Genomic DNA, 26,875 nt, shown 5'->3' with positions numbered 1-26,875 from the left:
GTATATAATTCTCTGAGCTCTTTGTTGGTTCTGATCCTCCATACTTCATCTTCATTAATAGGACCATATATTGTTCTGAGGATCTTATTTTCAAAAACTATCAATTTCCTCTCCTGGTTTTTTGTTAAAGTCCAGGTTTCGGATCCGTAGAGTATTACTGGTTGTATTATTGTCTTGTACAGTTTTGATTTAGTTTTTCTTGACAGAAGTTTACATTTTAGCAATGATTTAAGAGCCCAATAACAGTTGTTCCCGAGAAGTAACCTTGCATTTATCTCTACCTCCTCTTTATTTTCCTGTTCTATGGTTACTCCTAAGTATTTAAAATTTGTTGTCCTTTCAAAGGTATAATTTTGGACTTTTAAAGCCTCTGCTTCTATGTTTTCTGCGTGTCGACCAACAATTAAGTATTTTGTTTTTTCTTCGCTAATTTCTAATCCTACTTTTTTGGTTTCTTTTATCAGAGACTCTGCAAGAGTTTTTAACCCATTTGCATCCTCCGCCAATAAGGTCACGTCATCTGCAAAAGCTAGCAGATTTATCTTTTTGCCGACTTCAATCCCCGGTTGTTGCTCCTTTACGGCTTTAAGTGCATTTTCTAATGACAGGTTAAAAAGCAATGGTGAGAGTGCATCTCCTTGTCGTACCCCCGTGACTACATCAAAACCTTCTGAGAATTCATTATTTATCTGTACTTTGCAACTTGAGTTTTCTGTACATATCTGAGCCAGTTTGACTAGTTTGTTTGGGATTCCCATTCTCCTGAGATATTTCCACATTTGGTTTCTGTTGATACTGTCGTACGCCTTCTTAAAATCAATAAAGAGAAGGTGCGCATCTCTATTGAACTCCCAATACTTTGATAAGATTTGTTTAATGATAAAAATTTGATCAATCGTAGACATTTGTTTTCTAAAACCTGTCTGGTGCTCTCCTATAATTTCTTCCGAGTATTCCTGTATTCTGTTATACAGTATTTTGGACAGTACTTTGTAAGCCGTGTTTATTAAAGATATTCCCCGATAATTGCTGCATACTAACCTGTCTCCTTTTTTATGCAGCGGGACATTTCATGCTTTCTTCATGCATGTTTTCTACATTGTATGCTTCTATAAAATGAATGGGATTTTTCAAAAGATTTACGTACAAAAAAACAGAGGACAAATGGTTGTTACTATTTCTTGAGAGTTACCCTTTCCGCTAAGGTGGTTTGCTACTTCAAAAGTCGACTAAATTATGATGTATTTTCTTGAATTCGCAAAAAAACATTCAATTTTAAATCACCCAGCAAACGTGAAGGTAGGCATACTCTCTCAGACTTATCAATTGATGATCGGTTAAGACAGGCGACTTCGGTGCACAAAAATTATCATTTCTTTTCCCGGGTTGGCTCGAGGCTTCTGGCTGCGTAGGGCATCGGTGCATCTTTCAATTCCCGACCGTTCATATATCACTTTAAGGGGTGAGTGATTGCACTACGTAGGCGCGTGCACTGGAAACAAATGAAGGCAGGCGATGCGCTCGCTCTCCGTCCCCCTGCGGTGGCGCTGAAAGTCGTCCACGCCCTCTTCGTTTCTATAACGAGTGTTTGGACAGCGGACAACAACGCAGGCAGCTAGGCAACCCATCCGATGTAAGGAAGGCGTTCCCATGACGACCCTGGCTCATTTCTCTTTCCTGGCATGTTAGCTCGTGCATCGTGGCCGGAGGCAGGAAAGGAACGGAAATGACATTGATGGGTACATTTTTAAGAGATCCAGCGCACTTGTTTGCTCTGCTGCATGACTTACAATTCGTCCTTTTAATTGGGAACCCACTTGAAGAACTTCAAGGTCTTGGAATTTGATGAAATTTAGCTGGTGTGTCCTAGGAGTGTTCAGAAAAATACGGGAAATCTAGTTTTTTGGAAAAACGATATTTATTTATTTATTCGTCCACATTCATTATGTCGCCTCCAAAATCGTCTCTCATCATCATTAGTCAGCAATCCTAAGATTGGTTTGACGCAGCCCTCCATTTCTCTCTCCTATCCGCTAATCTCTTCATAGCTACATATTTATTCTCTTTTACATCCTTTATAACCTGTCCTGTATAACTCATTCGAGGCCGTCCCTTGCCCTTTTTCCCTTCCACTAGTCCTTCAACGATTGTCTTCATGATACCATCGTGCCTCAAAATGTGTCCAACTGAGTTGTCCCTTCTTCTGCATAAGGTTTTTAGGAGGTTTCTCTCGTCTCTATTCATTTGATTACATGTTCATAATCATTTCTTTTACTTTTAAGTCGTAAGATTTATTTGACGCCGATCTCCTTTCCTCTCTGATATCCGCTAGACTTTTCATAGCGACATATTTCTCCTCATTAATAACTTTACCCTGTTTCAACCTTTACTGTATAACTCAATCGGGGCCGTTCCTTACCCTTCTACCCAAAGATAACCGGACACAATTGTTTAAAAATTCAAATTTTAATTTTTTGTGCTACAAACGCTAGTTACCTTCGAAGTACTCTCCATTTAAACTGATGCATTTGTTATAACGTTATTTCCACTGCGCGAAAAACCTTTGGTACTCGTTGTTTCCGATGCCCTGCAGGACCGCCTTCGATTCCACTTTCACCTCCGTCATATGATGAAAACATTTCCCTATCATGGCCATTTTCATTCGCGGAAACAAATGAAAATCACAAGGTGCGAGATCTAGTGAGTAAGGTGGGCGAGAAAGCAGTGTCATGCATTTTTTTACCAAACCTCAATCAGGGTGTTCAGAAAAATACGGGAAATCTAGTTTTTTGGAAAAACGATATTTATTTATTTATTCGTCCACATTCATTATGTCGCCTCCAAAATGGGGGTTTATGGAATAGTAGACAAAAATAAAATTATTTTTATAAGATAAATAAAATAGCGAATACGGTTAAATATACATATTTATTATAAACCCTTAAAGGAAAATATTATTATAAAATTGAATTTAGCCTTCTAGCTTTTTTTTGCAGCGACCAAATGAATTAACTCCTCGGTGTAGATGTCAATTCTGTGGTCCCTCAGGAGGCTCATAAGTCACTCATCTCTCACTAATTCACAGCACTATTATTCACACACTACACTACAACTACACACACTGCACCTACAAATTCGCTTAGATAATTATTGACTTAAGTCGCATTGGGCTACTAGATGTCCCTGCGCCGCTATATAATATCGTGGTGTGAGCACAAAGCGAGCATAAAATAAATCTATGTAATTTTTTTCATTTCGGGGGGAGATCGATCCCCCTTGATCCCCCCCTGGCTACGGCCTTGCTCGCTACAACCGTCTATATCCACGCCTTTTCGCATACTGACTCAGAAATGATGAAATAACACCCATATAGTGGGAGTAGCCCAAAATATAAGAGTTACGCGCGCAGCCATTTCCGTCCGGTTATTTTTTGGTACCCCTAGTAATTACAACTTCATTAACACTACCAACTTCAAAGCACTTAAAGTAAAAAATACAAAATGAGCAAGTAAGGTCAACTCTACACCACAGTAGTTCTTTAAATGTTGCTGATATTTGACGCGAAACCAAACTTGAGTTCAACAGTCTATCCGAAAAATCTCTTTGAGTGGAAGATGAGCTGGGGTAAGAAATATCAACACAGAGAACATGCAGGTCACCTCACGCGGCGATAGGTGGAACCAGAAATACGTCACAAGGGCTTTTCCCAGCATTCATACTTAGCCGTCGCATTTTCGCGCGCTTGAAAGTTTTAACTTTTCATTTAATCGCGAATAATAATGATCGTCATTTAAAAATCTAAGAGCGTGAAATGCATACTCCAGGAGTAATAATCTTTCAATTTAGTCAATAAAAAAATAATAGGAAACCACCCTATTGTGTTGGGAGCCGTTAGAGACACGGAGGCTGCGCGCTAGGCTTTCATTGCTTGTGCAATTGTGAATAGATATCTTTAGGAGCGACACGGAGAATATCATCTTAGAGCCCCACTATGTACTTCGAGGTCCGTCAGAAGCGATAAATTAAGAGAGATATTTAGCCAAGATATGCAGATGGCTGGTGTCCTAACACCCCCTGCCACACGCCTTTTTAGGCGGCTTGCGGGGTAGAATGTAGGTGAAGTGAGCGTCGCGTTTCTACCCTCACCAAAATGTTGACCTCTCAGTGCCGTGACGTCAATCTGCTCAATCCCGTGACGTCAGACCTAAGTTGAGCGCTCAGTGCGGCTTAATGCACCCATTGACGTCATCAACTCATGACATGTGGGCAATGACAACTTTTACTTTTTCTGTTATGCCTCGTTCACATTATGATTATCCGAGCGATCGTCCCAACGATAGTTGGCCGAACTAGCCGTAAGAATGCATGTCCTGACAATAGTTGACGTAGTTCCGAACGTTGCCACTTTACGATGGTTAGGCGCTGGGAGACCGGAAACGGAAGCGACAAGAGAAAGACGAAAAGCTCGTGAAGCTCAAATTTTTCATGGATTTGTCCTAAGAAGGAAGAATATGGGCGGAAGAAAAATTATTCGGTAGATACACGTTGAACACAGTAATATCTTGTCCATGCATACCTCAACAGCTTTGCTAACCATGAATTTCTCGTTCACTTTAGATGTCAGCACTGGAGGGCAGCACAGGTTTTAACAATCGTCGTGTGAATGCACGATAGTTACGACTAATTTTTGGAGCAATCTGAACGAGGCATTAAAATATATGAAATGATTTTTTTTTTTAGATTTCATGGAGATTTCTCTGACATCTACCGGAATCTCCTCGTGAATCGCAATATCGGGGTCGCGTCAACACCACGTTCGATGTTTCATCTGTGAGTATATTGAGGTTTTTTTGAATGTTTCAACCTCAGCCGCCTTGTCTTCAGCCTATCCTCACCCTACGTCGTCCTACTAGTGTCTCTATGTTCTTCTGAGATTGATCGTTCGTTGGCCTCCGAAGCGGTATCGCACCTGCCTCGCTTGCGGCCCCAATGCTTTAACGGGGAAGCCCTCGCCTCGGCCATTTGTCTGACGTGCCCCGGTCATTCCCCAACATGCCATGCACATCCCATATGCCCACCAGTGAGGGGGAATGTGTGATTAATCTGGCACCCATTGGAGGTTTGTTAAGTGGGGGGGGTCAAGCGGCGACTTGCCGTTGAAGGGGGGGTGTAAAAGGGGTCTCCTGCCGTTCCCCAGACACAATAACAGTGGAATGCTGGTCGCTGAACACCGCGCGCGGGAGTATTTGAAGCCTAATGCCTCGTTCACATTACGATTGTCCGTGCGATCGTTCGCGTAGTTCCGAACGTTGCCACTTTACGATGGTTAGGCGCTGGGAGACCGGAAACGGAAGCGACAAGAGAAAGACGAAAAGCCCGTGAAGCTCCATTTTTTAGTGGATTTGTCCAAGGAAGGAAGAATATGGGCGGAAGAAAAATTATTCGGTATATACACGTTGAACACAGTAATATATTGTCTCTGCGTACCTCAACAGTTTTGCTAACCGTCAATTTCTCGTTCACTTTAGATGTCAGCACTAGAGGGCAGCACAGGTTTTAACAATCGTCGTGTGAATTCACGATAGTTCTGACAATCGCTGGAACAATCGTTATGTGAATGAGGCATAAGTAACTGAATATCTTTGGGGTCCTTCTAACATGGCCGACTCCCATACATTTTTAAATGGGAATATCAATTTATTATTTTTTATAATTTAATATTATTATTTTACGCCGTATTTATAAATTTACGCCTGACGGCCTCGTTGGCGGCGGCGTGGTGAAGTCCTCCACTTCCAAATCGAAGGTCGCGGGTTCGAGTCCCGACTGGGTACACAGCTCCTACCCAGGGCATAGATTTTTGTGATGGTCCACTATTATTGATTGTTAGAATTCCCAGATGTTCCCTGAAAGGCCTTAAATGTGCTGTTTTCGGGGAGGCGAAAATATATTTTTTTAATGGGGCGATGTGGTTAGGCGTCGGCGTCGTCATGGTCAAATGGACCCCCGAAAGGAATATCTCTTCCTTTTATAGAAAATATATACAAGAGCGTTTTTTGCGAGTCAAACCATGTAGTTCCATTCAGAATTTGAATTGAAATTGTTTTACAGTTCTTCTGATGCCTCAGTAAACATGCACTCAAGATTATTTTCGTCCGACTCAAAAGCTAAATAATCTTTCAATGCCAAAAAAAAATTCACAAAAATCTTTACAACGAGCCGAAATTTGAATTCAAAGGACGCTCACTCAAAATATACTTTGTTTCAGTATTCGGCCCCCCGCGTTATTACCACTCGCCCCCCCCCCCCCCCCCTCTTGGGATATTACTCTGTATTTGCACGTTTGGGCTCCTATACGAATTACGTAACATATTTATCTAATTCGGGCAATGTTAGGAAGTTCCATAAGTGACCGCCTGCGGCGCGCAAGTTACTGCTCACTTAAAAGGCCCTCTTCTTCCACGATAAACAGCTCATTTTCATGTTGCTACTGCAATATAACTTACTTATAACTGTTAGTTCTTTCCGGGCGTAAGATACCGGTGAAATATTCTCTTGTTTTCCTTCGGATGAGTAGGCTCGTTGGTGGCCATCAAAACGTTGGCCTGAAAGCAAATCATCCGGCGGAAAACCCGAGAATATATCACCATCGTGTCGCTACTGTTAATTCCTCGAGCAGTGGCACAGCGAGGGGGGGTTTTGGGGGACAAACCCCCCCCCCCCAGAGCTCAGAGAAATTTTTAAGTTTAATCCATTTTACTTAATTGATTTGATATTACTAATAGAATAGTGTAAGGATGAATCAAATATCCCTCAGAAAGCCGTAAAACTCACCATTTTGAACCATTTATCTTTAAAATTCCGCAATTTATTAATCTCGCACCTGCCGCTTATCCTGGTAGGTATTCCATACCCCCACACACCCCGGTATTATTTGCATCTAAACACCCCCCCCCCCCCAAGCCTTAATTCTTAGCTGCGCCCCTGTCCTCAGAGCAATGAATGTCTCATTGAACGATTCATTTGAAGATCCAACTGACAGTTTTACCGAACGTGTTGATTTCCTTTCCGAAACTGAAAATAGCCCCCTTGTGCTCAGATTGCGGGAGAATGGTAAGTCGGCTGCGTCGAGGGAATATGCAAATTCTAATTGATGCGATCATCGTGGAAGAGAAGGAATGCAAGACAAAACCACGCCTCGTCTGAGATTTCGGCTGGCGAAAAGGAGGACGCCTTTCTCTATATATAGAGAGAGATCTCTTCCCGAAACCTCTCGTTATCCCATGAATACTCAATCAACCGAAAGAATAACGGCGGTCATGCTTTCACTCTCATTTCGTCGGCGCCATGACATATTCGCACTTAGGAAATTGGAAGCTTCGATTTTTTTCTGCATTTTCACCCAATTTGGGCTCATACTCATCCTAAGTAATCAACTGTATTAAGTGCAAGTCGGGGGGAAAAAAACTTGAGCAGATAGAGAAATAGAAATATTTAGGCATCATTAGTTAAGTGAAACATTAATATCTTTCAATATAATATTATAATCCCGTCTACAGCCACGATCTCTTGTGCTGTGGCAGATCTACACTTAAGTGGACCGACAATGTCAATGTTTTTTTCTGGGAAACGGACTGAATTTTGATGTACACCATAATTACAATTACCTCATCCACCAATATTATGAAGTGTCGTCAGGGGCGGATCCAGGATTTCTTTCTGGGGGGGCACAAGGATACCTCAAATAATATAATACAAAAATAAAGATAATACAAAACGAACACAATGATATTGGGACCGTATTAAAAATCTTGCATATTTTTTAAGGGTCTGGGGTGGGCAAGTTCCACCCCCCCCCCCTCTCCTAGATCCGCCTATGAGTGTTGTTATAACAACGAAACCTGTCGTTTTCTAATAAATCTTGTTGAAATATTGCAATCTTTCATTTAACTAATATTAAGAACTTCCACCACATAGGGTAGGTAGCCTTCCAGGTTCCATCGGCGATGTAATTTTTGATGGTTCACCTATTGCGCTGTAGGCGTCCTCAAGCCATACAGCACAGTGGGTGAAACGTCGCCATGAAAAATGACAACGCGGCTAAAATCCGGAAGTCTACCCAACTGCGAACATGAACGCCGCGAAAACCTACATCAGAGACTTCCAAAACAGCGTGCCGCATATTATGCAAGACAGGGGCGAAGCTAGGAATTGAGGTTGGGGGGGTTTAGGTGCCGGGTAATACCGGGTTGTGTGGAGGTGTGGAATACCCCCCAGGATAAGTGGTATGTGCGAGTTTAATAAATTGCGGAATTTTAACGATAAATGGTTCAAAATGGTGAGTTTTACGGTTTTCTGAAGGATATTATATTAATCCTTACACTATTCTATTAGAAATATAAGCCCAATAAGTAAAATGGATTAAACTTAAAAATTTCTCAGAGCTCTGGGGGGGGGGGGGTTTATCCCCCAAACCCTCCCCCCTCGCTGCGCCACTGATATAAGATATTTGGGCATATGAGGAGAACGATACAGCTATAAGTACATCAGAAAGAGAATTTCGTTTTCAAAGTACTCGGTCATTCACAGTAAAGATCTCATGAGAGGAACCTTATGCAAGAGTTTAAAGAAAAGGTCAGTGAAGAGTTTGACCTGGAGAGTGTAGCTCTTTACGTTGCGGAAACACTTCGGAAGGAGGTCGAGAGAAGACTGGAGGCGTTCGAGATGTGGGTGTGGTGAAGCAGGGGCTGAGTCAGAAATTGAAGAAGCTAGTGGGGGTTTTAGGTGCAACTAACATTGGGGGGTCTGAGGGTGTGTAAAACTTGTCAGGGTTAGCGGGAAGATCGGGGGTCCTCCACTAGAAAATTTTGCAGATAAATGGCTCAAAATGGTGAGTTTCACCGCTTTCTGAGGGATATTTTATTAAACCTTAAACTATCCTATAAGTAATATTAATCCAATTAAGTCAAATGGATTACACTTAAAAATTTCTCTCAGCTCTGGCTTTTATCCCCCAAGCCCCTACCCCCCCTCGCTGCGCCACTGTGGAGAAGAATGGAGAAGGTGAAGTGGACGGAGAGGAGGAGGAGCGACGAAGTGCTGGACATGGTGGGTGAGGTGAGGCAGACCTTTAAAGATGAGATACGGAGGAGACAGAGGATGGAGCGAGTACTTAGCGGGGAGGGGATGTTGAAAACGGTGTTAGAGGGTAGAATGTTAGGGAAACGAGGGAGGGGAAGGAAAAGAATAGGATTTTTAGACAGAAAGAATGGGAGTAGGCCTTACTGTAAATTGCAGAGGGAAGGGAGGAAGTGGAGGATAGGAGGCAAGGCTGACCAGGGTGATCGGCAATACTTATGCTTCATGGAAACCTACCTTCACTGGTAATAGAATACTTTGGATACGCTTACTTTTTCTTAAATTTAAAAAGTATTACATGGGTATCATATTTTTATTTACAATATTTTGACAATATAAACATTTATAACATATATACATTAATAAATATTATTAAATGGGTATTACTTCTTGCTAAAAAGGGAACATGTTCATTCCTAACAGAATTTTGCAGCGATATGATTGTCACTGCAGTAATATAAAGGGGTGATTTTTATAAGACTACGCGTCAACATTGCATTGCATTCCTTTGAAATTAACTCGATTACTCATAGGTTTTCTTTGCTATCCTTAAATTTTACAAATTAAACATAACTGCAGAGCTTGACAAAATATATTTATTACCAAAGAAACTTCCTTTCCGCCTTAATTACCTATTTTTTGGTCATCGGGCTGCTGAGTATGCACATGATTTTATGTTGGACCCCTCCGTCCTCAGCTTATTTTTTTTCCTTTCATTTAATATACTTACGAAATATGTAGTACTTACTGTTATTCCCTGACATCGTTTTGCAGTTAGACTGAGGAAACCCTTCAAAAAATCATCCAGGAAACATGAGATTATACTATAGAAAAATATTCCAAATACTACCAAATCAAACTATAATGCGTGCGATAGCTATTGCAAAAAAAGGTTGCAAAAAACACGCTAAAGAGCTGTGAAGACTCTTGATTACGATTTATGGAAAACATGCTACAACTTTGATAAATCAATCTACAGAGTATTAAAAAACTCTTGGTGAAAGCTTGCCAAAAACCCTCACCAAAGATTTGCCAAAATTTTTTGCAAATAGCTGACGATAACTCCAGCTTATAGCTAGCCAAATTATGGGAAATATTTGTCAAAATCCTTACATAATACTTGCAAAAACCCCTTCATCTAAAGGCTAGCAAAAACATATTTTCCCTACATTTTTTGCAGGTTTGGTGCCGTTCTTTTGCAAAAAATTAACCTTGTCTGTTCATTTTTTGAGAGGGCTTTTTTACTGATTTATAACATTGTGCGAACTTCCCAATACTATGGCAAATCTTCATACGTACTTTGGCAGTTTCAAAAATCAAGCTCATGTTCCATTATTCATTCATTCCGTGAAAGCGCACGAGATGGCTCCGAGGTCGCTCCACTTTCCTGCCCTTTCGAATGCTTCGATGCTCGGGGCGGCATTCGACGCCTCTGTCTCGCAGCGTCCTCTACATAATCGATTCTGGCTGCGCTTCGAATTATCTCCGCTCGTGTCGGATTGGCGGCGTTGCAAACGACACAAGGTCGTCTGTGCCGCCACCCCTTCCTTCTCTTTGTTCCACGATTTTGGGTAATTTTCACGACGCCCTTGTCAATCATCGCGTTTCGTTCACCACTCACCGTAAACACGAACGGGCGCGTTTAGTGTGGAGTTAGCCCTGTCTCCACAGCCCTTGAAACCCGCGCCTGCATTACACCGGTTCTTTTTCACTCTATTGTAATGAGCAAGTGTGTGGAAATGTGTGGAAAAGCAAGAGGACTACTTAGAGAAGGACTCAAGTTTCCTCCATGGAAGCTGGTATGCTTTATGCAGGACTTTAATCGGTTTTAAAAAAGTTATTTTGCACAGCGCGATCTATTTTGTATACGCTATTTCTTTACTTGATTCGTCTTTGTTTCAACGACGGAATTTTTAAATTGATTTTTAACCTACTTCCCATCGTCGGATCGGTTTGAAATTTTTTACACCTGCTGTTGATTTTAACCTAAAAAAATGAGAAAACTTTGTGCACCCGCAAAATATCAGCCGTCCACATCCCAATAGTGAGCAATTGGAGCATGGGCGTACCCAGCGAGGGGCAGGGGGGCAGCTGCCCCCCCCCCCCCCCCCCCAGAAGCAGAAATTGCAATTTTTTAAGAAAAATCAGTACTGAATTGAAACGAAATTATTCAGCAAATTTTCTTTAAACGCACGAAAAATGATATGTATTAGTATAAGATATGTAGCTAAAATAAAACTATTTTTTCAAGGAAATAATCTCATAAACTAATGTGTCAACTTGGATTGCCCACCCCCTAGACCATGGCTTGCCCTCCTCCCCCCACCTAGTTATGATCCTGGGTACTTCCTTGGATTTGAGGGAATGGGAGCTTGCACACCGACCGACCACGCAGCGGCACTGGTAACAGCCGGCCATTGCCACTGTGGATCACCGGCCTGAATTTTATTGGCCTTCCAAAATCGATGCGTGTGCAAAAAGGGGCCTGAGGAGCAAACTACAAGTATTTTAAGCTTGCCAACGAAGAGAACGTCATAAATAAAATGAAATTCATATAGGGAATTATCATTCATGCTTTTTGCTGACGATTAGTCCATTTATTTCAATTTTCATTTGGAAAATAGAAAAAAATCAACTTCGCCCGTATCGACTGCAATCTTTCAACACAATCCGCCGTTAGTGAAGTGCTAAACAATGTGGTGGTCTTCGACGACTCCGCTTCGTAGTTATTAAATGGTAGGTAATATAGAAGACTCTGCAATAGGAAAGAGAGGGGCCGACCAGGGGCAGATCCAGAATTTTTTCTGGGGGGGAACAAGGATACCTTGTAACACAAAACAAACGCAAAGATAATGGGACCGTATTAAAAATCTCGCATATTTTTAGGGGTCTGGGGGGGCACGTGCCTCCGTGCCCCCCCCCCCCCCCCAGATCCGCCTATGGGGCCTACTCTAATAAGTCCCCTTGGACATAACCGTATTTCTTGTCAACTATGATACGCAAATGAGCAGAATACAATTTCCGTCAAAGGCATCGGAAACAGGTTAAGATGTGTACACAGAAAATATTCTCCCCCGCGACGGATAGTGCGACGAAATCCCAAAAAGATGGACAGAGTGCGAAAAAGAATTGATTGATCGAGTATTTTCGCAAATATTTTTCGCAGAAACGCTCGAAAATTTCGTGAAAGATTAATCTTTCATTCCGTCTCTGTAATGTTTCTTTTTACTGATTTCTACCAAGAAAAGGACTTCTTATAAAGGCGGGCGATCTTTTTTTGTGGACACCCATGGCTGTGCCTCCATTATTAGTACCCTACGAGGAGCATTCTAAATTAAATGAAGAGCATATCGATGTTTTGTTCGACTTACAATCAGAGATTGAGTACTTATCATTGTTATGAGTGGTATTAATTCTGCTCCATTTATTTTTAATGTTGGAAGTTAAGTTGAGAAATGAGTGAGAACTACAGTGCTATTGAATGATGTTTCATTTAAAACGTGATTTTTTGCTGAATGCATAAAATGAAATTCTTACCATAGATAAAAATTTCTATTTCTTTCGCTATACTTTTCTATGCTTCCAATTAGCAACAATGACTAGAATTCACATTGATATTCATGTTTTTTAATGAAAATGTTTATTCTTGATTTTGTTTTATGCATGAAACAACGCCTGTACTTAAATTTTTAACCACGCAGTGTATTCTATCTGACGAAATATTATTTTCTCTAGCCTTTAATTGTAATTTAATTTAATTCGATTGTTGACGGTATTCCCGACGATTCACCAGCATTAACTACAATTGTTGCGACATTGCTAGTGCAATTAGCCCATAATTTTACAATTCTAACTCTATATTCGTTTTCAACGACCTCAAAATAGCATAGCTGTGAACTTTCAAGTTTTTTTACAACTTTTGTGTGCCATGGCCTGTTTTTATGGGCTTTTGTCATATTTTGCGCGCGTCACGGCGTCTCAACCAGTCTCGATGCTTGGCAACGCAAGTTGTTTACATTAGTCCCGAGAAGATCATGAATAGTGATGAGGCTATTTTGGAAAAGCGAATTCATGACCAAAAAGGCTATCGAAGATAAAAGTGTATCATTAAAATCCCCAGTTATCGTCCGATATTAATGGCATCACTTGACGAATCCCCGTGATTTTATTTTGGAAATCCATTTTTGCCTGAAAATTGGTTTACCATGTAGAGTCATCGTTGCCTTTTTGGCTTGTACTTTCAAGTATCTTATTTTACTTGCCGTGTACTCTGTACTTGCGAAGTTTGTCAGTCATTCCACCATATATACCACTCGTGTTTTGTCCATTTTGGGGATCCCTTTAAAATAAACGCTCTCATTTTGAATATGTACTTCAGAGTATATAGCGAGGACTTTTGTAGGAATTAAGACCACACAGTTCCAACTAAATACACGCTATCTCATCAAATTGCCATTACATGAATCTTTCCTTTGACTTTCCACTTCATCTGGTTTTAATGATTTCATTTGTTGAATATGCTTATTGTATCTTATTTATTTAAAAAAATAGCTTTGTTGGAACGATAAAATTTAATAATTGCAACAAAAAGGTAAAAAATATAGCAGCATAAATAAAAAAAGACAATATGGTAGAGATTTAAAAAAAAATTATATATATTTCTAAATGCAATTGTTCAAAAATATGCTTCCATTCGTGTTCTCACTGTTATATTTTTAAGCTTCTGCTAACACATATGTATCGCATTTCTCACACTGTATTGTACAACGCATGTTTGTCACTCACTGTTTGAGAAAATATTTATTTATTTATTTATTGCACACACCACCGAAAACAGCACTGCTCGGTCACACATTTCACACATCGGGGTTGATAACTTTTAACAATCACAAACATCCATGCCCTGGACTTTCGGATTGGCAGGCGAGGATTTTACCCCGCCGCCACCGAGGCCGGCATATTGACGGTGATTGCATCGTGCACAGGAGAAAAATTAAAATTAATTTTTATTCTACTGATTACTTTCACATAGAGTAATTTTAAACTTTAATTTATTATAAATTTGACAGTTTAATTGTAATTTATCCTGATTACACCTTTTGCCGTACTTTTTTCCATAATTGCCGAAAGAAAAGCACAATAATAGAAAAAGTCAAATGTCGTCCAATAGCATGTCGCCCCATCTCTTTGGAAACTTGTTTGGAACGTGCACTCCTATGCTAATGTCTGTATCTGTGATGGAATTTCGCCTCGGGTCGCAGACAACCTTACCCTCGATTCGCCGGAGGGCTTAAACCTTTTTATTACCTGATCCGCCTGATCCGCGCCTGCAGTAACGGTTCGCGGTCGCGTGAATGTTGGATGCCGGAAATGCAAATGACGATGATCGTCAATTGTTCGTGCGATGCGATCGTCCTCTCGCGAGAGGCCTGAACAATTGACGATCGAATCGGAGGCATTAACGAGACGCGCTGGCGTGCTCATCCCGATGCCATAAATAAACATAAGCGCAGCGCTAAGCGCCGGTTGTCGCAGTCGAGCGGCGCCTCTTGTGGTGTGACTCTGCAGTCCCATGGACTCGACTAATCCAATGAAATGACGATCGCTCTGCGCCGCTTGTACGGATATCAGCTGAAGCTAGTGCGATTCCTGCCAGCACGTTAATCTGTCCGATATAGTGCCTACTTAGGCAAGGGGACCACTTAGTTATCACTTTGGGCGCAATTTAACCGTTTTCAAAAATGCTCGCAGCACGCGGCGATGAGCGCGTAGCGATCCTGTTATTCTCGATATCAACAATGCAACATTCGCCGTCGCGAGGGATCGCATTCAAATGTTATCGATTCGATAAACTTCATGATATAGAATATAAATTTTAGTGAACAGTCCTGAATATAGATTCTCTTCCTTTTAAATTCGGATCACTCAGTTCAGTCCGACCTTAGACTTGTCTTTGATTGCAAAGTGGATGACAGCACATTTAGAAGCCGACCGAATGACTACAGCGTGCAGTATCCGTGGGCACTAGGGTGCCTCCTTTTGCCACTTTTTTTTCGGAGCGAATCGTAATACCCGGCAAAAGTTGCATACCTGGGTGGGTATTACGGATGTAATTTTTTTTTCAAAATCGGTTAGTATCTTCTGTTCGCCATTTTGTCTTGAAATTTCGAAAATTTTAACGAAAAACATTAAAAATGTAAATAATCTAAATTTGGTTTTAGCAAGCACTCATTTTTTCCTATGGTGTATAACATTGGTCTTTCCTTGATATTTTAGACCAAATACTTCAGCTCTATTCCTTTTAATTATCGAGAAAATGACCTTTTATCGTGTCCCCGAAAGCAGTTTTTGTGGGCAGACAACACGCAACACACAGTCTCATTTTACGCCATGGATGCGATAAACGACGCTAAATAGAGATGTTTTTCCGTCAAAAACGTGTAAATCATGTCTGAAGTTGCCAAAGGTTGTCACTAGGATGAGTGTGTGCTCCTTTATGCCATCGCCGACTATAGTGACCATATTTTCGTGAACACTGTTGGATTGGCCGCGCGGCGAGAGGCAGCCATTGCGTAGGGAACATAATGGAATGATAAATTGACTGAAAAGTCCCCCAGAGGAAGACCAAGGGGCAAGGACTAATAGGACAGATACAGAAGTGTAGTGTCCGCCGCCATTCTCACTCGTTAAACGGGGATCGAACTCTGCCTTGGCCGAGTGGGTTCTTGCCTTTGGTGTAGGGAAAAGAATAATCACACACAAAGGTTTAAAGTTTTTAACCCTAAGTTTATTTCCCATTAAAAATCCCAATTTCCAAATCAATTCAAGCAAAAGGCATGAAGTAATAATGAATTTGTGCGTCCAAAATAGCCAAAAGTTAAGATATTACCAATGTCTCGGGAAGGAAAGTAATTGCTGATGCTGGCACGGGTTGATAGCGAGGCGCTTCGGTCGCACGGGCCATACCATGACCACCTACATACTCACTATCATCCGTTGTCGTTTTTTTCTCGTGAGTTTAATTATACTGAATGACTGTAACGCTAATAGTGTACTTGAAGCATATCAATCATTTCTTCAGTCTTAAGAAACGTCAGGCATAGAATTTTTTCTTCCAATTCATTAATGATGATCATTTACTATTAATATTGCGCATCGATAATTATTTTGAGACCAATATGATATTGGATGATATTTAAAACAAATTATCATCAGATGGGTGAAGGCATTGTACCGTGCATATGCCAAAACACTCATTCCGTGTTCATTCGTGAAGCGCTTAGGATTGCTTTCCTCCTCCGCCTTCTCTCCCAGTGCTCCCAGTCCTCGGCTACGGCGGCCGGGTTCCGCGGTCGTTCTCTGCCCGTCCGTCACCCCCAAAGCCGTGACGTCATAATATATACTGCCTCTGCAAATTACTCTTCTATGAGTCAGTCCTATTTCTTTCCTTCTTCTAGACTTAGTTGTTTATTTTTTTATTCAAATATAATTGTGTCCATCAATATTGTTAACGGAAAAAATATGTTCTGAAAAAAGAAAATAATTTTTAAAGAAATGACGAAAAAATGAAAACAAAACAATGGGAAAAAATAATAATAAATTGAAAAAATTAATATTAAAAAAATAATAAAATATTGTCAAAATAATTTTTTTTTAACTTATATTTTCAATGGAAAAATATAGATTATTTTCGGTGGACTTTTTCTAAATGTTCAACAACTGTTTATTATGCAAATTTCTACTAGCACAAACACCACACTACCCCAAACAGCACAAACAAATGCGCAAAAGAAAATTGTTATGTAATCTGGCTGGTTGTGGTAAACATGGTTTACCAGTACGGCGTAAACGCGCCTTCGGGGCGACATTTAATGTGAGTCCTCAGCGCGGAGGCGGAGTGAGTATCTAGGTGGTCATGGCCATACGGCCCGCGCTTCGACTCCAACTGACGGCTACATTGTGACTGACCACTGGTGTATGTACTGGTGACTGAGTAACTACGTCAAGTAAGTGAGTGCGTGTGTCAATAGCGCCACCGTGCCATTACGTAGGGAAGAGGAACCAGGATGCTTTCGTCAAAGAGGGAGAAGGAAGGTTAGGCGTTCTTGAAAGTGAAAAGGTACAGATCCCGAGGCATAGGTAGACATAGTATAGACTGGCTATTCTGAGACGTCACACAACAACATGCTTATGCATATTTTGGAAATCGAGATCTTCCATTTCCGACTAGGATATCGGGGAAAAGATCCTCAGGGAAGTAAAATAATACGACTGGCATGGAATAGGGAGAAATGGAGGCGCTACAGTACACTAATCTTATAGGATTGAAACACTATATGCATGCATGGAAGGCCGGATCCAGGATTATTTTCTGGGGGGGAGGGGGACAATGGTCTGACAGGTCTTCTAAAATTTGAGGTTAAAAACAGCACAAAACAATTAATGTAATTCGGATCACTTTTCCCGTTAGCGACGCGATCGGAGATAATTGCAAACCCATTTAAATCCGCGGTCGGTGATAACTCATTTTGTGTCCGAATGAAGAATCTCCTATTGGCATTTTATTTATTTATTTTAATAAAGAAGTACACATACAGCAACACTGCCAATTTGAAGTGCACTTATAAAAACAAATATTAAATAATTAAATAATAATTATTTATTACAAATTTAAATAGAATAAAAAAGAAAACAACAAACATTTATCCTGCTATCTAGTAATTTATGCGATAAATATGTTGATGCCAGGTGAGTAAAATTTTTAATTGTCAGAGCAAACGGATCAATATCACCGGGGAGGGAATTTATTAGGAAAGAAAGTCTATGGAAAATTGAGCGCTTATTTACAGATAGCCTGGGATGTTGAGGAAGGAAACAGTGTCAGGACTGTCGAAGTGGGAGTTAAGGGTATTATAAATGCATTGGATGACATATCCGTGGTTCCAAAACTTTTATAATTTCTTAGAGGAATACCTTAGACGCGTTGCTTTAAAACTACAAGTTAGTTGCGAACAATCGGAAGTCTATCGCACCAAGCTCAACGCGATCAGGGCGTTATTTTAATCGTTTTACTTTTTCTCTCAAAAGAGTCCTCCACTATTTGAGCTTCACTATTTTATTGCAGTTTGAAGTTCTATGAGCCGTGAATTATGAATCGTGGTGAGGATAGCGGTTCGCCACTGATCTGGTTCGCTTCTGGCCGCGCCTGTCCCTCGGGAAACAGGCGCCGGCGCCATTCATCCTAATCGGATTTCCCACACCCACCGGTTTCAATTACCCACTCCACACTCAAATATATGAAACTCGTCAAGCGCAGCGCTTGGGGCCCTGAACGACCAAACACCGCTCGCGAGGAGAATCAATCGAAAGGATTTCCCTCTAGCGGAAAAGAGTCGAATTATAACGGCCATAAGCGTGAGACTTGAATATGTCCCTGACTTTGGAAGGCGCAATATCGCATTCATTTTTTTTCGTGCTCTGTGCAGCCGTGATGCGTAAGTCCTAACGGTGAATAAATAGGAGAAAACACCACGGAAATAAAAATAACGTGAACATAATGTGGAATTGAGAAAATTCCGTTTAAAGCATCTATTCGGCTAAGAAACAACTGGACTCCATTGTTGCATAAGAGTCCTTTTCAAATGACGCGTTTCGATGGCGAAGTATATGCCGCCTTGGCGATCTTTACGCCTTTTATGTGGAACCAAAAGCGCCCTTTTTGATTGGTTATGTTTTCTTAGGAACCGCAAGATATCCGATGGCATTCGTTTCCTATAAAGAGGGTGGAGAAAAATAGTGCCGCGAAATTTTAACCTTGGATCGCTGATGCCAACAGGAACCAAAATTAACGGTGACGTTGAGGTCGAAAACACGCCATTTTGAAACTACAGGAACTTCGAGCCAAGCGCTCCGATTGGCCGCGAGTTTGCCCGGTTGCCTTGGATACATGCCCTGTTTGCCCTGTTGCCTTGGATACATAGCGATCTCCGGAAGTCAAAACATTCCCAGTCATGGCTTTATGCTGAGATTCCCTGTATACTTCAAAGGTGGATTTCATAGAAAAAAATACCGCGGATATTTCTTGATTAATTTTTGACGAAAATTTGGAACCCGCAGAGCCGCACTCATTTTTTTCCAGCCGCTTTTCATCCGTGTTATGCTAACTCTATACGTTTTCCACATGGAAACAGATATCTCGGTACAAATAGTAGCATGGATATAATATGGATTTGAGAGGTGAAGACCGGATGATAAGACATCGTTGCGGTTCAAAGAAATGATTAACAATGAATCATTCGCACTTGCTGTAAAATTCCACCACCAATGCATCGAAGGCAACGTTCGTAGAAAAATTAAGCGAGGAGTAAGGTGAAATTGGGCGAAAATTAGCGTTGATTTTGGTATAACAAAGTTGAATCAATGGTAAAATAATAGTGAAACTTTGGTAGGCGCAATCTCAAATTCATATTTTTCGTGCTCTTTGCAGCCGTGCTGCGTTAGTGCTATCGGTGAATCAAAGTAGAAAACAACTCGGAAATAAAAATAAAGTGAACATAATATGGTATTGAGAAAATTCCGTATAAAGCATCTATTCGGCTAATAAACAACTCAACTCTATTTTAATGTCTTATTTGCGACTTTGTAACATTTCTGCTGAATAATGGTAGTTAGTGTCCAGTCCATGCTTATCTTTTTCTATAGTAAAGCACGACTTAAGTTATATATGAGCTTAGAGTAAGGATATAAGAAGGGGGTGGGCGTATAGCGAGTAGCACCCTCTTCAGTGAGCACGTGCATTGATGCATTGATGTACAGTTACTTACAAAAGTTATAGGACAAAGTTTGAGGACATAAATCGAGACGTAATGATCAATTTGCACGTAACATCTCCCTTTGAGTGAATATATCTTCACCAGCAAACGAAATATTTTCGGTTATTAAGCAAGGAAAAGAAAAAGAGTAAGAAAAACTAAAATTCTTTGAGAAGCAGAAGAGGCGCCACGAACTTTGTGGTAAGACTTTTAAAAGTGACTGTAAGTGCATTGACTGATTGTGTGCATCAGATGTATGTCGTGACGTGGGAAATTTACAAATCCTATCGGTTAGGAAATATAAGGCACATATCAAAATAAAAATTCAATATATTGAAATGTTTTAAACTTTAGTCACCTATGAATCGTCACTGATCATCGCTTGAATGATTTTTCTTGTCACCCAAGTGCACACCAATAATGCACCATTTCGCCAATCGCACGTAGGTCACGTGACACAATCCCGCGTTGGTACCATGGTGACGCTCAAGGCGTACTGACGTCACCCGTCTTTAGTAATCTTTAGAATGAGCTAATAATTGGTCGAATTAAGATCGATCATTTTCATAATCGATTTGTTTTCTCTTCAGAGTGCTATACAGTAGCTGCCCATATGCATGAATCGATCGCAATAGTTGTTAACAGTCGATTGCAACTCTTATTGCAGTTAACTTCGAGGAGTAAACAAGGCATAGTAATCAGCGTTTACATCGCATAACAACGATTGTTGGAACTAAGGTAGTGACGTCACCCCCCTCTACCAATCCTTACTCTTCAGAGTGTGATGTACCTATATTTACAGTGTCGGTGGAAGCACTGAGTAAATTTAATTGGGCTAAATGGCAGTTACTACGTGAAAAAGTAATCTATTACGATTACCAGGCTATCAACAATATAGTATCATAAATAGAGATGCGTGAAAATCTCAAATGCGATGTGCGCCAATAAATGCGACATAGATGTGATGACCGGACTAATATGATATTTTTACGCAAATTTGCCTTTTAGACGGAAAAATTCGTACATTATGTGCCGAGCGCAGTTTAAATGCTCCGCCGACACCCACCGCTTAAAGCATGTGAGCGACTGGCCAGCTGCTAGTTGGCTGGGACTCTACGTGGCCGCGAACTACAAGTGGGCGCGGGCAAACTACACCTCCGCCACTATAAGTCTTGTTGCTAAATTTGTTATTTTTCTACAACATAATTATTCAAAATGTTCTCTATTTTGTCATATAACTGTGTTTCACTACATTTTATTGCCAGCTACCTCATTATGAAAATAAAAAATAGACGCTACAAAATGCGATAAACTGTTATTGAAAGTGCGATTTTCACGTATCTCTAATCATAAATCAACTGCTGATTTTTAAGAGATAAAATTACAACAACTTCTCGAGATTGTCCAATCCGGAGACCGCCTGGCAACTGTCGAGTAGTGCAGTAAAAATGTGTAAAATTGAGACGCAAAAATTGTTAAAGTTGCGATTTCAATTGCGATACATACGATTATAATTGAAGTGTTAACACAAGGGGTGTCATATTTTGCACCCATCATAAGTTGGCTACATTATAAGGGTGGCTGCACCCTAAACAAACGAATTATAGTACATACTCAGAGATTCGATGTTACGGTACAACATAAGGTAATGCCTTTGTTACTCCCAAACATTGTTACCTTTAGGCCTAGGTAAATCAGTGAAATCAGTAATGTAATCGACAATTACGAGCAAATAACGATTCGCCTTTCATAGTAAGCAGTAATTACAGATAATAATTACATATGGTAAAAAGTAATCGATACAAGTACAGCAGTGGCGGCTCGTGAGTCAAATGCTAGGGGGGGCGCACTCCACCGGGGGGTCATAATTTTTTAATATTTCGTGTATTTTATTAAGTTTTTACGGCTATCTAGGAATTAAATTTTGTGATGCCATATGTTCCGTTTTTTTCAACAAAAATACCTAGTTCTCCTAATAAAGCTTGATTAATAAATACTAAATGCAGAAGACTCTCGGTCATACGGATCGGCTTAGTCCGGACTCTCGATTATCCTGATCAATGATCTTGAAGAATAAAAATATATTTGCTGCGATATTATGCAAATACAAACGAAAATACGTAACTTTAGGTTTTAGCGCCTACATTCTTCGTGCGGATATGCCCGCAATACACTTCTGTTTGTCGCTTTGCAATCATAACGCGTTATTTGTCAAATCTATACAACATTTGCAATGATTTAGGTAGCAATGACACTTGTAACACCTGAGGAGGGAGGGGAGTGTCACAGACTTCCACTAGGCAAAAAACACTACTAGAATGCGCGCGCTTTGCTATTGCAGATGTACACTTTGATGGCGGTGTTCGCGTTGTTTCTTGAATACAGTATGATTTAAAATCAATAATTAAACATTTCTCACACATTTTTAACATAATCTGAAATACTCACATGCCTTTAGTTATATTGCAGAAGTCCATCCTTCTTTCCTTTTGTCCAGCAAAGTGATCAATTACAAGTTCGTTGAAATCAGCGCCGGACAACAATTTCTTTCCCATTGAACGCATGGCAAGGGCACTAGTCTATAAATAAACAAGGGACGACGCAAAATAGGCCGACGAAAAATACGACCAAAAAGAACAAGGTGCCTGGACACAGAATTGGGACAATTTTTCCCTATATTTCCCTAAAAAAACGAGCACTGTTGATTAATTCAAAATTGTCTTCTTGAATGTACACACAGCGCTAAGAAACTTCTTAATCGGCAATTACGCACAGTTAACTCCTCGAAAATGATGTCTGAACTCATTTCACTCCGTTCCTTCCGAGAGTCTTGCCGTTACTATAAGGACGACTCAAGGGAGATAGAAGTCGTGGTCCACTAATGCTGATTCAGCTGACGGACGAATTTAAGGTCAGCAAAGGCATTCAAACAAACAAGGACGTCACGGACCATCTCCTTGAGTCTAAGATTCATATGTGGCAAACACACGAGACGCCAACGGGTCGCATTTGGAATAACCATGTCTTCGAAATCATTGCCATGATATAATAGAATATAAATTCTAGATCGTAAAAGACGACGACTGTGAGCCACAGATAGGAGTTGTAAGGATCTCCGCACTGATATGAACTCTTCGAAGCCACTTAAATCAGACCGAAGTGGACATTTTCCGTCAGACAGCTACCGCTCTGCCGCTGTGAACATGAACTAAAAAAACAAGGACGGCTAGAAAAATGATGAACCTACACACAAAAGGTGCGTTGTACGCGGCACTTCTTGACAGTCATTGAATGACTCTATTTAAAGTCACGTTTTACGGGTTAAATCATGTTTAATCCTTCACCCTATCACGCACGCGCCTATTTCTTAAATTATAAATCAGTGGGGAATGTTAACTGATTTTTTCTAATACTGCAGGTCTTTTGATAAATTCATCTGAAAAACAGGCACCGCATTTCTAAACATCGGGAAGATATGAATACATTGTTCTGGCCTAAACATTATAATATTAGTTTCCCCAAGGTTCTTGAAATCCGTAATCATAATAGAACTGTGGCAAATACTCGAGAATGGTTTTCCTACATCAATACGGCCTTTAACTGGTTGGATTTTATGTGTTCCGGAATTCAAACACCAAAAAACGCAAGCATAATCGGAAAATTTATTTTCTGTAGCAATACCTACCAGTAATTAAAAATTAAAATCGTATAACTACACCCAGTACAGTGATCATTCTGATTCCGTACGTCCCTTTTCTGTGGCAGCACCAAGTAGACGCCAGATTATACGCCCGCCGGCCTGCGCAGCGATGTCAACTCACACGTCGCTCTGCGCATTCTCGGACGACGTCCCAAGACTTCCATAAGACACAACGTTAGACGCGTCATAGCACCAGCGGCCCCCACCACTACCACTCTCCATATAACTGCATGGGGATGGATTGGGACGTTCTGGCCAGCGCCCCACGGCTACAAATACGAACTTCTCGCGCTATTTATTTTCGTGTTTTTCCAACACTTTCGATGTATGGGACTGAAAAAACACTTTGATTAATCAGATGTATACTTATAAATTAATAGATATTTATTATTTTTACTTTTTCAAATATTTGGGAGGGGCGGCGTCCGAGAGTCCTTATGGGCAAACCGCCACTGAAGTACAGATTGCTGCGAAAGTAATCGTTATGAGTAATCCGATTACTTTTACTCGATTACATACCAACGCTGTTTATTTATTCATAGTTAAACAAAAGCCAAGTTGATTTTATTTAGTGATTATTTATTTGTATGAATTTTTCCAGGCGACGGATGGTTCCATGCACCCCCACCAGCAGCAGCAGCAGGAAGAGCAGAGCGGTGACTGCAGGGCGTGTGCTTCTGGTCACGGCCGCTTCTGTCGCCTCGTGTCCGGTCTCTTCACACGACCTCAGCTCCCAATCGGATACAACCTGATCGCGCAAATCCCGCGATCCGCGTGCAACATCAACATCACCGAGATGAAACACAGCCGCAACTTCCTCTGTGAGTACAACACCACAACACCCACTATGACAATGACTAAAATATTTCATTCTCTTGTCAATTAATTCATGATTTTAAAATTTTCTTTGAGGCTACATCTCGTAACAAATTATTGCATTAAAATTTACGGGCAATTTTCCGAAAATACTGTAATTTTATTTTACGACCGGTTGCAATCACCCTTATCACAGGTCAACAATCAGTGACGTAGCCAGGGGGGGTCCAGGGAGCCCGGGCGCCCCCTCCCCCCGGAATATAAAAACTCAATAATGTTTCTTCATAAAATAAAACAAAATATTTAAAAATCATGAATTTAAAAAATATTTCCTCAGCAAATGAATTTTTTCGATCACGAAAGTCTTAAAATTAGTTTAAAACCCATTGCTTCGTAGCCTGTTTTACAAGAATTTTCCCCCTGGTTTTTGGACCCCGCGAACAAATTTCCTGGCTACGCTACTGTCAACAATCCTAAGATTGGTTTGCCAAGGCAACACACTGAATTCTTTGGCCTGCTTTCACACCTTTTGAAGATGTAAATGACTTATCTGGTATACTATGACTTTTAGGGTAGTTTCCTTGATCAAAGAAAACGAAAGGCATTGATTGCGATTCGTTACCCACCATTAGTGTATTCATAACATACAAATTATTTGGTTTTACAAATCCCAGTTTAGACGAGCGTTAATGGTCAATTTTAACCGCATTTGAAAAAGGACAGATTGGCGCCCATGCGATGCCACTCCACGTGGCGTCACAGGAGCCTAATTTATATACGAGTAGATAGGAGTTTTACATGGTCTGAGATTACCAATGCATGCATGAGGCACAGAGCTCAGGGAAACATGTTTTAATAATCAACTTTTAAAATTGCCTATGGCGGGAAAGATTCTTTCGTTTGATAGGTTATTAATAATCCTTATTTAAGCCAAGCGCTACTCGCTAGCAGCCTGCATCGTAGCGGCGTTCATAGCCTCGCACCAAATTCACCTCACTTTGCGGCAGCGGGAATCAGAACGACGTCACACGGGGTTTTCCCAGCATTCATGCTTAGCCGTCGCGTTTTCGCGCGCTTGAATTTTTCACTTTTCATATAATCGCTTAAAAATAGATATCATCATTTGAAAATTTAAGAGCGTGAAATTCGTACTATAGGAGTAATAATCTTTGAATTTAGACAGTAAAAAAATGATAAGAAACCACTCTATTATTGGATATGTGTTATGTTTTAGAATGGAAAGGTTTCATTGAGGAAAGGATGAGTAATCAGGAATTAAAATATTAGATTCATTGCAAAACGGAGACTTAACTATGTGTTATGTATTTTGGATCATTACTTAAGGCCGCTTTATAGCAAAAAATCATCCGTTCGGAGACTATGTGAGATTAAAATACCAATACGTCATAACAAATTTTGCGGAACAGTGGCGTAACTATGGGGGGTAGGATGAGGGGATAGGTCCCCCCCCCCTCCTCCCAAGCCTCAGACAAACAAAAAAATATTTAAAAATATTGTCTTTTTTGACGTATTATAACTGTATCTGCTTCAATTTAAATTTTCAATGCCTAAATGATGAAAAATGTATTTCCAGGCATGTCATTTTTCAAAAATTTTCCCGGGACCCTCGTTGCCCGGGGGTGGGGGTCCCCCTCCCACGCCCCTCCATCTCCCCATAGAAAATTCCTAGTTACGTCACTGATGCAGAACGTTGCGTAATTAGCGCTTATATGAAGGGGTTTAGTCGATGTTAAATTAATGGTGAAATCAGCGTGAAACTTTCGAATGCGCAGGATCGCATTCATTTTTATTTGTGCTTTGTAGCCGTGCTTTGTTGGCTCTAAACCGAGAATCGTGAAATGAGACGCCTCGCAATGAAAAATGGCATGGACGAAATATGGTGTCGAGAATTTTATTCCGAAAAATAACTATGATGCTGAGAAACAGCTCAACTCAATGTCATCACCACATTTACGGCAATTTGCAGTTATAGTACAGTAGAATAGTAATAGATGGCGTCCCATCCATGATATTTTCATTCCACGGCGCTGTGAAGCTATTTTTCCGTTTATCCTAATTTATATTTAATGTAAAGTTTTTCCATAAACCGATAGTTCACACTCAGGTACGTAACTAGAAATTTTCTTCGCAGAAAAGGAAAGGAGAGTTGTCATATGGGTTGCCAACACTGGTCAAGCCTTACAATACGGTGGTTTCCTATTTTTTTATTGCCTAAATCGAAAGATTATTACTCCTGGAGTACAATCCAATCCATAAATTTTATTCGAGATCTTCTTTTCCGTTCACTTTTTTCTCGAAGATTGCCTTCATTATATGCCATCATTCCTAACGATTTCGTTGATTTAGCAGTTCCGTCTCCTTCTTAAAGTTTTCACATGTCTTCGCTTAT

At 40.5% G+C, this 26,875-nt stretch overlaps 1 protein-coding gene across 1 annotated transcript in view; it reads left to right on the top strand.

Moving 5' to 3' along the window:
• The window catches only part of LOC124168917 (thrombospondin type-1 domain-containing protein 4-like), a 351,906-nt gene that overhangs the window by 252,375 nt on the left and 72,656 nt on the right, over nucleotides 1-26,875 (top strand). Inside the window, exon 2 of the mRNA XM_046547306.1 lies at nucleotides 24,251-24,470. Within this exon, the coding sequence (XP_046403262.1) occupies nucleotides 24,251-24,470 (220 nt within the window). The remainder of the gene's footprint in view (nucleotides 1-24,250; nucleotides 24,471-26,875) is intronic.

This window comes from Ischnura elegans, chromosome 12 (genome assembly GCF_921293095.1).
Source record: "Ischnura elegans chromosome 12, ioIscEleg1.1, whole genome shotgun sequence".
NCBI lineage: Eukaryota > Metazoa > Arthropoda > Insecta > Odonata > Coenagrionidae > Ischnura > Ischnura elegans.
This window is presented reverse-complemented; position numbering and strand designations above follow the sequence as displayed.